Source organism: Amblyomma americanum, chromosome 7 (genome assembly GCF_052857255.1).
Source record: "Amblyomma americanum isolate KBUSLIRL-KWMA chromosome 7, ASM5285725v1, whole genome shotgun sequence".
In the NCBI taxonomy this organism is placed as follows: Eukaryota; Metazoa; Arthropoda; class Arachnida; order Ixodida; family Ixodidae; genus Amblyomma; species Amblyomma americanum.
Genome location: NC_135503.1, coordinates 6795182 through 6808524, shown reverse-complemented (window position 1 = coordinate 6808524; position 13343 = coordinate 6795182). Strand labels below are relative to the sequence as shown.

The 13343-nt window shown below is 49.9% G+C and overlaps 2 protein-coding genes across 2 annotated transcripts; both read left to right on the top strand.

The window, feature by feature from the left end:
* Positions 1–226: 226 nt before the first annotated feature.
* On the top strand, positions 227–6030 carry LOC144098345 (uncharacterized). Its single transcript, XM_077630910.1, has 3 exons — positions 227–624; positions 2811–2876; positions 3402–6030. Exons 1-3 carry the CDS (start codon positions 514–516, stop codon positions 3837–3839), a joined length of 615 nt encoding a protein of 204 aa, XP_077487036.1. The 5' UTR covers positions 227–513; the 3' UTR covers positions 3840–6030.
* A 2337-nt stretch (positions 6031–8367) lies between these two features.
* On the top strand, positions 8368–12684 carry LOC144098346 (cuticle protein 10.9-like). Its single transcript, XM_077630912.1, has 3 exons — positions 8368–8510; positions 10424–10474; positions 11936–12684. Exons 1-3 carry the CDS (start codon positions 8502–8504, stop codon positions 12302–12304), a joined length of 429 nt encoding a protein of 142 aa, XP_077487038.1. The 5' UTR covers positions 8368–8501; the 3' UTR covers positions 12305–12684.
* Positions 12685–13343: the final 659 nt, after the last annotated feature.

Below are 13343 nucleotides of genomic sequence, written 5' to 3'. Positions count from 1 at the left end.
CGAGCGAGGCATACGATGATGCACAATTTATGCATCGCGGAAGCGGCCGTTGAAACCTTACGTCAGACTCCCTCTCCGTCGGAGTTGTGTCACGCATGGGTAGCCGCGACAAAACTCCCCTTCTCCGAATGTCAAAGAAGGTCACCGCGCCGGGCTCCCCCCCCCCCCCCCCCCTACCCCCAAAACCGAAGTGTTTGGCTCCGAGTCTGGCTCTTTCGAAACGAGCACTGCCACCATCTCCGACTCGTGTGCCCGACATCGAGACAGCTTTGCGCGACTCCGTCGCATGTTTTTGCAGATGTCCCGGAAGTCATGAGTCGCTGACAGAGCGTGAACACTAAAGTAGACAGGTTGCACTCACCCCGTAGACCCCCAACAACATCTCGACCTCTGCCGTCATCACCACCTTCCCTCCGCCCTCCTCCTGCGATCCTGGCAGCTAGTCCCTCGCTAGGGGCAAGAAGGGGGGTGGAGCAATCGGCTGTTTTGCAAACTCATGCATTCTGCGGCGGAATGTGTATAAAACGTCGCCCTACGACGAGAGACGTCACCAGTTGCCGCGCTTGTCAGCAGTGTTTGTCCGTGTCCAAATCGTCGTCGTCGTTGTCGTCCAAGATGCTCAAGGTAAGGTCGAAGTCGTGCGCTCCGCTTCACGTCGTCACAGCGGTTGTCCATGTCGATGCTGCACGCGGGGCGTCCTTTTGCAACGTGCACGCGGCCGCCGTCGCCCCTGCTGGCTTGGGCGCCAGACACGACTGTCGTCCGGGACAGGACTCTGTACACGATGTCATGTGTCCGCCGCCGGACGTTGCGTGCGCGCGCGCCTGAAATGTTGCTGACGTTCTTGCCTAAACGCCCGACGACAGGACGTGGGAGCTGAGTCGAAAAGAGCTTGACCATGTTCGTCAATTTTGTCTCTAATTGCTTTGAACAAACCATCATGTGGCACGGAGTAAAGCAAGACCTCTACATAGATAGAAAAGGCCGTAGAAGCTGGCGGGATTCCTTCTTCCGGAACTTTAACCAGGTCCTTCGAGCTGCGGAGGAGGTAAGGATCACCGCCTGCGAGCTTGTCGAGGTGTCGTTTTAGGAAGGATGCCACAAAATGTTGCCAGCTCCCTCTCTCCAAAATAATAGCGTGAAGTGGGCAATCCGTTTTGTGCGTTTTGCCGGTGAAAAACATCTCCAAAGAATCTCTCTCGGCTTTTGAGACCGAAAGCGCGACATAACTAAGGTTCATTTTTTTAAGAAGCCTGGTAGCTTACTTTCTTTGGATCTTCGAAGCCTTTCTTTGAAGCTTCTACGGCCTTTTCTATCGATGTAGAGGACTTGTTTTACTCCGTGCCACATGGCGAAAAGAGCTGCTGATGAGCTGCGTAGCTGCTCGCGAGCTCTGTAGCGAAACGCAAAACGGATTATGCTGGTATGGTTAAGAGGAGAGACGAGTGGGCGGTTGGCCTCACCCTCTGAAAACGCGCCGGGATCGGAAGTGCATCCGGTTTCAAGAGAGTTTCGCTGTTCTACTCTGCTTTACATTTTTCATCAACTCCACAATGAACTCTGATGTCAGCATGCCGTAATCTCTGAGCAATACTTATTTGCGAGGCATATTTGCAGAAGACGAAGGATACAGGAATGCCAAAATCGCTAGACTGTGTTCACTTTGTGTTCGTTTTTCGAGAGCACCAGCTGTACTTGCAGTGGCGGCCATATAGTACGTAGAGCCCGTACCTTGGAGCGATACCTTGTCTTGAAGCAGCGGCAAAAGGGACTGGCCACAGATACGAAATGCTCACTGTTTTTCGCAGATAACGCAGTTTCGCAGATTACGAGCAAAGTTAGGATGTCTCTTACGAAGCGCTCAGAACGCGTTCGGTATGCGTTGTAACACCCTAACAACTCTTTGCATTGAACGAACATGCTGCATGACAGAAAAGAAGTCATAGTATGTTGCACTTGCCATGGGGTCCTCCCTCAATGAGGGCCGTATTAGGAAGAGAGGAGGGCCGGTGGGCTAGGGAGCAAGCAGAAATTAATGGTGCGTGCTTTGAAATCAAGAAGCAATGGACGTGAACAGGGCATATGGTGCGGTCAGTAAATAAGCGATCGTCCCTTAGCATAACGGACTGGATTAAAATAGAGGGGAGAGGCAGAGAGTCATATGGACAGATGGAATCAATGTCCGGTGGCCGCAGCTGGAGCGGCTTGGGGTTAAATGGAGAGCAACGGGAAAAGCTTTTATCCTGCACTGGGAATAGTTGGGCTGCTGCTGCAGCTGCTACTGCTTCTGATAATGATGATGATGATGATGTCGATGATGATAATAATCAATACGCGGCGTCACGATCTTGCGGTACTGCAGCATCGCGTAGCCAGCCTCGGTGTGGAATGAATGCGGGAATGAACGCGCGTTACCGGCACATTACATTACTCTCCTCGCGGTGGTTCAGTGGCTACGGCATTCTGTTGGTAGGCACGAGGACGCGGGTTGGAACCCCAGCCGCGGCGGCCGTATTTTTTATGAATGAAAGATTCGGAGATGCCCGTGTGCTTTTCAGTGTCAGTGCGCTTAATGAACCCACTTTCTACTCCTACTTTATCCCTCTTATATCTGTTCCCTCTCTCCATGGTTCAGGCAATAGACAGGTATCCGACGTGAGACCGTAACTGCGGCTTTGTTTTCCTCATAACTTACCAGTCCACCCCAATGTTCCTGCAGCTGGACAGAAACGCAGATAATTTCGCTTTAAGCACCCTAAAGTTTATAAGGTCGCTCGATCTCACGCTGGTTCTTCTCTGTCTTTACGCAGGAGTTTCTTTTCCTGCTCTTAGCTGTCGCCGCAATAGCGCAGCGAGACAGGCCGTCTAGGGTCAAGGTGAGTGCCTGTTCTGCATTTTCCTTGTTCTTATTTTGCGCTTGTTAGGATCCTCAGTCTTGATCAGCCACACAGAAAAAAAATAGTCGTAGCTTCCCTGAGCTTTGGATGGCCTGTGGTATTCCTACTTCTGTATTTAGTAAAGATTATTAGAAGTAAATAACCCTTTTTCATGTGTTAAGTGCGAAGACTCCAAAAGTGCGCCCCTCTCGCGGCCATGTGTGTTCAGAAAATAGTGCTGACAGCTTCAGTCATGAGCGCTTCGCAAACAGATGCGCAAAACCGCTGTGGGTATACGTTTCGTTCAAGTGCAAGTATCGTACCTTAGGCGACGCTATCCTATTTTCGGTTGTGCGTTGTACAGCTGGCAGTATCGTAATTTATCGCGTGTTCTACCCTGTCGGCCCGGAGCAGCTGAGGCGCCCACCGTTTAGTGCGGTAGTTATGGTGCCCGCGACAGGACACATGCGTTTGTCTCACACAACGACTACCGCTCTGCCGCTGTCTCACGTCTCCCACTTGCAGGCCGACGATCCCCCGGCCCCGTACAGCTTCGTCTACGGCAGCTCGGCCAAGGACGGCAGCCACGGCCGCGAAGAGACGAGAGACGAGCACGGCACCGTGCGCGGAAGCTACCGCATCGCGCTGGCCGACGGCCGCATGCGCCTCGTCAAGTACGTGGCCGACAAGGACGGCTTCCGAGCCGGCATCTCCACCAACGAGCAGGGCACCGAGTCGGCCAGCTCCTCCGGCGTGGTCGTCCACTCGGAGGCGCTGCCGGGACCCGACGCGGCCAGGGCGGAAGCCCGCAAGGCCAGGGCTCGGTCTGCGGCTCGGGCTGCGGCCTCCAGGCCCGCGGCCGCTGCGTCCTACAACGTCGAGCGGCGGGTAGCGCCTGCGCCTGCGAGGATGCCGGGCTACCTGCCCGTGCCCAGCGGCGAAGGCGCTTACTTCGAGCCGTAGCGCGGTGAACGTTACGGGTGGGGCCTGCGTGAATGGTGAACAATTGGGAAGTAGCCGACGACGCGTCGCGAGTGCAGAGGAAAAGAACTTCGCTATAAAGCGCCAAGCTAAGAGCCAAATGCGATTTTCGCGATTCCCGCGATTTTGAGAGGTGGCGGTAACGATGGGATGGTGGCGGTGCTGTTATGTTCGGGTGACTTTTCTAACGGTGATTTTCAAAAAACTGCGCGAAGACGATGAGACAAGAAGAGGCACAAAGGTGCACACACAAAGCGCTTTGTGTGCGTCTTTGTGCCTCTTCTTGTCCCGTCGTCTTCGCGCAGTTTTTGGCAATCACTATGAACCGACTATCCTAACATCTTCTTCAGTTTGCTAACAGAGCAGCAGCACTTAAGCGACTATTAAATCTTGCATCTTCTGTGGTCTCTTACACGAACGTCGGTGCGGGTTAACCTCCTATAGATGAACTTAAGAAGCTATCTCGCTTTCTGCACTTGTCTTTCGGTTGTCTTTTTCCTCTGTTACCTCGTCTCTGCTGTCGGCGGTTGCCCATAGAAGCATATTCCCATTATCCCAGTGTTCCATAGCATTTGGTCAGAGCTGTCTAGGGCAAAGTTCGATGTGGGTGATAGACACGAAAGAGGTATTCGTAAGGTTTTCAGCGAAGGTAAAACTAGGTACAGAGCAGCAGGCCAGGTGACGTAATGCCACTTCTGAACTCAGTTTACAGAGCAGAGTTGTCAGGGCTGCGGCGTTTTCGTCCTTAGTATGAGAGAACGCGTTGCCGCCATTTGCTTCAGGTCTGAAAGGGAAGCTGCTTTTGGGTTACGCACCGGAGTTGCGGTGCTTTTCTTAGAGAACTGGTTCGTCTTTCGCCACAGCCTCGTCCGTGTTCTCTCTCTCTTTTTCACTGCCTGCGCATGGTCTCCGCACGATCACGAACCGTACGAACAGCCCTGTCAAGCGAACCTGATGTTGCGTAATTGGAAAACGCCGGCACAGTTTGCACAATATCATGCTGCTTTCTGACGCGCTTATTGCTAGGACCTCAGATATTACGCGCGGCTTCTCGCGCTCATTTAGACTTAAGCCGGAATAAGATCGGAGTTCACACTTGACAAAAAAAAAAAGCGATTGCTAAATGTAGCATTGATTTCACCAATAAGCCTGAAGGCAGCCTTTCCGATGTGTTACCAACGTCCATTTTTACTTTTTTTCGTATCTTTTCTTGTTATTTTCGCGGAAACTATACACAGTTATGATCTGCAGTGTGTCGTTTTTTAATGTGGTTAGTGTTTAATGCTGCGCCAACGAATGCATTACTGAGTACCTGCGATGTTACTGCTGCACCACCACAGGAAAGAGGAAGAAACAACCAAAAAGAAAATGAAGGTCTGACACCCTACTTTGGTTTTGTAGACCAGAGGCCGCAATTTGTGAGGATTTATATCCCGAGGCTTTTTTATAGCCCTTTACTATTGCCATCTGCCGCCTTCGAGGTCGACGTTTATTAGCAGGAAAAAACTTCGTTAACCGATTCCTATACCGAAGGCCAGCCTTAGCAAAGGAAAAGAGGCAAAAGAGAAGAAGGGGGAAAGAAACCGTACAAAATACGGCTCCAGGCGCTTTTTTCAATCGATACCCTTGTCGCCGTGAGACTTTGTTAGTGTCCACGGTTAGATCAGTCAGTATGTTTTACTGACACGAGCAAGTGTATATATGTATAGAAGGGAACATTGTATTTTAGGGAGTGGTGTGTACATTATTTCGTTTTAATTTTGCGACTGTCAGCTTTCATTGCGAAAAAAAAAATAACTGTGTAGACATTATCCGCCTGTTAGCTGCAGGTAATGCTTGTTATTTGTGCATGTTCTATAATATAATATACCATCTATAACATACCATTTTCACTGTTGGCATTACAGCGTTCACCAATGAAGAATGCGAGTGGTACTGAGTTTTATATACAAAAAAAAATAAAGTCTGTTCTGCTGTGCAAGTACAAACACAGGGTTGTTGCTGTAGTCCCTTCGTTGGGGACGGTCTGATATAAGTCAGTCAGTTCTCTGTTACTGTTGTTGCCGCGTTTTAGACTATGGTTGTTGTGGCGACTGCTGCGTTCAGTCACTGATGTTGACAGCTTCATACGTTGTCCGCTGTGACAATAAACTTACCGCTGCGATTCCTTGAATTCGATTGTGTTCATTTGTCACTTGGATTCTCGAAATGCATGTCTTGGGCCATCGTTCTGCGCCGAGCATTTTTGAATAAACAGTATTGTTATGATTTAGTACGAAGGCCGAGCGCTATGCATCTGTGACGACGGTAGCCTACTGCGATTCGAGAATTCGTTGCACCATTCAAGAAACAACCAGCCCAATTGGCAGACCGGATTTCTTTTTGTATATGTTGGTAACATCGATCATGTTGGCACAGTAATGCTGGCCGTTCGGCTTCAGGTCTGGTTCGAGAGAGCCTGCAGTTGATAGATGGTGCACTTGTGGCAAGGACTTGATAGATCAAAGCTAGTAGATTTATTTACAAAAATTAACGACTTTGAACGGAGGAATGTGTTACGACCGTATGGCCAAGCGCCAGCCGCTAGCCCCAGAGCTGCCATGATGATGGGGATAATATTGGATATAAGTCACGGCAGGAGGGAGGTTTTGAGCACCATACACACACACACACACGCTTGAGCTGTATCAGTTTTTTCATGGCAGCCGGCCACTAACTTTTAAAGATAGGGTTTTTGAGGTAAAGAGAAGCTTTTTGCGGCATAGTAATACCTGTGTTGGCGAACGTGAAAAAGCAGGCGAATCATGTTAACTAGTAATGTTAACTAATGGTAACATTACTGTGGGTAATGTTAGCTACTTAAGTAACTAAATAAGTAATAACACGATTCGCATGTTTTTGAAATCTACCAACACTGGTATTACTGTACCGCTAATAGCCTCTCTTTATCTCAAAAACCCTATTTTAAAAATTAGCGGCCGGCTTCCCTGTAACACTTGGTATACAAGAACACTAGTTTGTTCTAACAACACACGGCTAAGAGTTGAAACAAGATGGCGAACAATTATCCAAGACGAATTTGAGTACATAGGCCCCTTTCATTAGAGGTGCTGGAGAGGATTTTCAGACATTATCTCTGCAAATAATATCTGCTTTATATCTCGACCTGTGGAGCTTTCTCGTCTCATAAAACCCTGAAGGCAGCTGCTTTATGCCGTGTTTAACGAATACAAAGGCGTCCTTAAATGTCGTTTTAGGCACGTTGTCTACCCTTGACACAGGAGGTTGCTCACCCTGATCCTAATTGTTCACCGGGGTGCAATTGTTTCAGTCTGAATGCGGGTTCATTTAAATTCTATCGTGCGATACGATTCATTCAGACACGCTAAACTGTACATGCAATGGGCACTAAGGACGCGCTGCATGCGTCTGTAAAATGCGTATACCATCTATTTGAACAACAATATGCTTAAAGCGAACGGCCTGGCTTCCCAAGCTCAGTCGATCGACTCGTATAGCTAACGGCCGTATATACCTCTGGCGCTGTGACCTTCTGAGCGGAGAAGATGGAGCAAGACCAAGCAAAGAGACTCCTTTATCTTCCTTCTTATCCTAGCTTCTGTTCCTTAACGCCAAGCCCCCTAGTGATATGAGAGGTTAGCATCAACGCCGAGACGGGCTCTTCTCTGACGCTCCCCTTACCTGGCGTTTCAGTGAATACTTTCGTCGGCTCCCCATCCCGTCTTTGGAGGGGTGCATCATATTTTCGATGCCGCCGTGAGAGAGGCAGAGAGTGCTCATGAAATCGAAACTAGTACACACAAACACCACGCAAAAGTCAAGCAAGAGTTAAGCGAAACAAAGCCTGCCGAAAACGTGTCGCGATATTCCGAGCGCGCCTCCTAACTTCTTTCTCAATAAGCGCGATCTAGCCTAGTGAGAAAGAAAGCAGGCGAGGGAAAACACAACTTCTGAGAGGGGTAAAATGAAAAGGACAAAGCAATGCATGAAAGCTGCGAGGTTGCGCCCCCCCCCCCCCCCCCTTTCCTCTCTCTATATTTTCTGATTGTTTTCCCACCGGGCCGCTCACGCGCGATTTTCATCGCTCAGCGGCGGAGGAAGTTGCTGCATCGGCTGTGTGCCGTCGGCGGGGGTCTCGATACGCGCACGTCGTCGCTTGGGGGTCACCCAGCATCGGCTTTGTCAGTTCGCCCGGGAATCGTCGCGGCCCGTACCGTGTGCTCGTCCTTTCGTTTATCTTCTCGGCGAGAAAATAAAAGAGGCGCCCCTGTGTTCACCTCGAAGGCGAAAGCCGCGCTCGCAAGCGAAGAGAGATGCGACGGAGATTGTTTCTTCCTTCGCCGCTTCGCCCCCACCCGAGAAATTAACCGAAATTCAATTGAAGGAGGGAGAAAGGGGAGAATATGCAGATTCTGGAATCGAAAGACAATATCTTACTGGGTCGGGACGACTGCCATTGGCGCCCGGAGCTGAATCGAAGGTGGGGCCTCCCGCGGTTCGCCCTATAAAAGCGGAAGACTGCCGCTAAGCCGGCGCACAGCGGCCACTTCCTCTGTCCCTTTTGCTTCTCGGTCTTCTGCGGGGGAATCGCCTTTGGGGCGCGCCACGAGCTAAGGGAAAAACATGTACAAGGTGAGCACTGAGCGCGGAAAAAAACAGCCTTTCTAGGTGCAGGGACGGCCGACAACGGCGAGAGACCCCCCCTTTTCGGAGAGGAGTGTCCCATGCAGCGCAGCCTGAGCTAACCATACGTTCGTAGCATAGCTAATGGCGGTTATAGGCCACGCGTTGCGAGAGTGTGTAAGGAGGGTAGTTAAGCGCAGGACAGAGTGCTAACTAGTCGCAGTCAAAAAGAGGTGCATTTAGTTCTTCGTTTCAGTTTGAGAGCGTGCAAGTATTTGGGCACCAAGGACGAAGCAGCAATGCGTGACAGCTTCGCAAGGGTCCCTGTAAAGCAGGCGCGCGCGCGCTGTGTACATCCCAAGCAAAACTTGTATAGCGTATTATTGCGCACTTCTGAGCATCACCTCCGAAAATGTTTATATTTTATGAAGGAACCGATGTTATGACCTGATTGATACAAAGGTTTGCACTCTTCTAGCTTTGTACGACATCAGTCATTATATCTTTTGCCCAAGATTTAGTCATTACAGCCCCTGTCTAGACTTGAACATGTTGACTCTTGAAACCCGCACTTTGAACCTCACCGTCTTAGTGTTACCGTTCCGTAGCGTGACCGTAGATAGCTCAACATTTTCTTTTTACCTGACCCATAAATCAAAACGCTTCTAGGTGTTTTTACCACTAGAATCCGCACTTCGTTTACGCACTCATGCACGTATTTTGCACCACTACAAATCTCTCGAGTTTTTATTTCGAGGCAACCGCAGGGCTGCTTGCGTGCCGCAGTAAATAGCTGAAGTAATGGCGCAGGCTAGGTTGTAGTAAGAATAGCTCATTTTCTACCACAACTCGCATTTAACACGTTCACTGCGGCAGCGATTTGCGGAGCCCTAATCCCTGTGTGTCATGGCCCGCGGGTGGGTCGCCCTTAAATTTCTTTGGGTGCGGCATGAGCCACCAGTGAGCCACCGCCGAAGCCAAACTCTTGGAACCGCAAGAAGATGGCAATAGCGACCTGGCATTTTTGCAGGGTCCTTGACAACTCTTACCTGTCTCGCACGACTTAGTATTCGCGCCGCACAGCAGGAATACACCACGTGACCCACCGGTGATCCACGACGCAGTGAACGTTTTAATGTACCTCGATGTGCCATTTTATGTTTGGGACGGTGACCAGTCGATAGCTTCACAGGAGTGCTGTAGGCTAGACCGTTTATATTCTACTTCGTTACCGAAATGTTGGAAAATTATGTGGAAATTACGAGGAAAGATGTGAGCAGTTCATGCTGTGGATAAGCATACCCACTACTGTTTGGCAGAGATACTTCGCGGTCTTCGGCCATTTGGGGCTCGACAATTACTGACTGTATTGCACATTGAACAGTGAGGCCCAGCGCCACAATGAGAGGCGCTTAGGAAGCTGCAGTTTTCGAATTTACTATAATTTTACGCTAGTCAGCTGACTAGCAGCTGACCAATGGCAGAACGCGGTCCGGGCTAGCGGCTCGCGTGCCAATTTTGCAACCTTCACACTTAGAATGCATTGCTTAAGTTGTGCCTGTCTCTCATGTGGACCTGCCACATCGTACAAATTTTAAGAGAGGAAAGTGTGCTGAAAATAAAATCGTGTGCCGGGGTATGTAAGTCCCGTAGATGACATGCTGCTCCTTTTAGAAGCGCTTTTTCATATGTAAGTTCCGTCGAGGGCGACTAAAGTTAGGCCAGAAAAAAAAACAAAACAGACCGGGGTCAGAAAATGAAACTGTATGCCAAGCCGGAGAAATGGTCTCTAAATGTGCCCCCCTTTTTTCTTTTTATTTTCTTCTTCCTGGCGTTCCCGGTGGACGGACGATCGTCGTTGGCTCATCGGCATTGCGGTCACACCGCGACTCGTGCACCAAACCTGCGCCGACGTCCTTCAGCACGCAATACTGGTCGTTCTCGCATGCAGCGCCTACCTGGTCCTTGAAACCGTAAGTAATTAAGGTTAACCCCAAACAGCGAAGGGGGCTCCCCTTCGGGTGGCGCGTCCGGCGGCAGCAGCTGCGCCGCCATGTTTTGCCAACGATGCGCGACTCGCAGGAGCTGCTTTCCGCGGTGTGCCGTCATTTTGCTCTTTTTTTTTCGTGTTTTCACGGAAATCGGGGTCGTATCTCGATGTCGAACTTGATATGTTGGCACTGGAATGTTCACGGACGCTGTCGTCCGAGCTAAGCGCGATAAACTGTACTCAGTAGATGTAAAGATGGCCAATGGGGCGATTTACGCCTGAATTACGTACTCGCCACGTGCTTCGTTACCACGTGAAGCGTGAGGGCTAGCATAGATGGATCTCCGCCGGCGAGGGTATTTTCGTTCCAGAATGCTAAACACAACTCATTCGTTCAGTCAGTTTCTGTTAATGCTTAAGCGCATTTCTTCTAATTGCCTGAAAGAAATCTTTAGGGAAGAGTTCCTGAATCTTCGTGGCGCAACGCCAAAAGCGCACAAGTAAAATCAGTACTACCTTCACAAAACACCACACAGGTGTGGCCGGAATTTGTCGTATGTAAAACTCGGCTTCTGGGTGTGAACTGGCTAGTGCTTCGTTAACTGTCAGCGAACACAGGCAGTGTGGCGTCAGGGATGAAATAGTGCTTTCACTGTTAACTCATACAGTGCACTTTTTTTTATGACTGTGGTCCACGCCTAGCACCATAGATGACCCTCTTGCTCAGCAGCTGGAGCCAGCATCTGGTTCTAAGCAATCGTGTCTCTTCCGCAGACAACTACACCAGTTCTCTTTCTTACCACCCCCTTCTGCTGAACCTGCACTGAATCTGAATACACAGGCATTTAGTGCTACTCCTTAGTTTTGAACTTATTTCTTCCGGTAAAAATTTCTGAACAACGCTTAGGAACACTTGAACGGACACAGGAGAAACGCAAGTTGGCATATATCTGTTAACCACCGCTTTTCATTGATAAAAACGCTACTTTCACTACAAACGGAGCTTTTATGAGTTAAAAAAGGCGAAGAAAAAAATAAAATGCAGGTACAGGCCGTTTTTAGCATCTAACTGTCATTACTTTATGTATTTTCTTCGTTGGTGTATCTCTGAGGATAGATCACACCGTCATTGACTTCCAGCCAGTGAGTCCATAATGTTCTCGGCGCCGCGAGTTTGCATTAATGGGCAGAAAAAAATATTCTCTACTGGACTAGATAATATTTCAGCAATAAATTCGTATTTTACGATGAAAGCACTTCGACAGAGCAAAAAAAATCGAATTTTGCGCAGAACAAAAGTCGGATGGAGTTGTCCGAGTGTCGTAACTCTTGGAAAGTAAACGTCGATGGTGGGTTATGTTCCCCTTAAGTCAAGTAAGGCTTATTTCATAGTTGAGCACTGGTGTTGACTCACGCTGGTGATGGATCTCGTTTCGTTCTGCAGAGCGCCCAGACGTTTGTGGCCGCCCCGCCCACCGTGGTGGCCGCGCCCGTCGAGGTGCCGCAGCCCTACTCGTTCGGCTACGTCTCCAACGACATCGAGGGCAGCCACGGCCACGAGGAGACCGGCGACGGCAGCGGCCGCGTGTCCGGCCGTTACTCGCTGAGCCTGGGCGACGGCCGCACCAGGACCGTCACCTACGTGGCCGACGAGTTCGGCTACAGGGCTGACGTGGTCACCAACGAGCCCGGCACCGAGTCCAACAGCCCAGCCGACACGAGCTTCACCTCGAGCGCCCTCCCCGGACCTGACGCAGCTGCCGCGTACGAGTCTACGAGGCTCGGCGGTCTCGTTCTTGGCGGCCGCGCTTAGGAGGCGTTGAGAGAAGCACACAAGACGCGACTCATGTAAGAGAGGACAGGACACAGCATACACGACACACGGACACGCGACAAGAGCCACTGGTCATCTTGAGACACGGGCAGCCAGGTTCGAGGTAGAACATGTAACTGGGTCGCTGCGATTCTAGGAATGATGTTGTGATTGCTGCGAGTGTTAGATCGGTGCGGCCTACGCGCATTTTCCGATGTACGGAACCGTCACAGCACAGTACTAGTTAGAATGGGGTCTCCTCGAACCTGGGTGCACTGCACGACTTCCTTGCTTTATGAAACCTTTCCTATGACCCTCCTACCCTGACCTGGCCACAACGGCTCTGAGGCTTGGTGCCTTAACACCCTGCTGTAAGAAAATGCAGATACTTAGACCGGCCCTGTCTCGCAGCCGTTGTGGGGAAACGTTCTGTGTCTCTTCCCGTTTCTTTTATGTCCTAACGCTCTCCCTGGCATTCTTGCTTAGCCACACCTTTGTTGTCCACGTCTTCTATAAATGACACTCGCTAAGCTAGCGGTGTAATCTTTGTTTCATCTCAGAAGCTGAGTGTATTTGTATTGTATACCTTGTGTGCTCCTTTCTTTCTTAATAAGGGAAAGTTGTGAGTCTGCCCGAAGCTATTTTCATCTTGTCAATCCTGCCCGCTCTCCGGAATGCTGAATAACCGTAAAAAGTGCCATAACCCACGTCTTTCTTTGTCGTGTCTTTGCAGAAGTCTTCTCTGCCTCTCATTCCCTCTGTCGCCTTGCGTCATATACCCTGACCTTTGTCCCGTGCCCGAACTCTTGTGCCCCCCGTGACTGTTTGTTTTGTGTACCTTCTTTCTAACCCTGTCCTTTGTTTTGAACCAACAGCTTTGTTGTGCCTCCTGTTTCCAGTGGCTCATGGCAAAATTCATGACACAGAAATATTCTTACACAAGCAGTATTCTGCCCTTTCTAAAAAAAAAATGTTGCCCCAAGCAAAATCAGAGCCCACATAATAAGTTACCTGAAGATTCTGTGCCGCACTTTCCTAT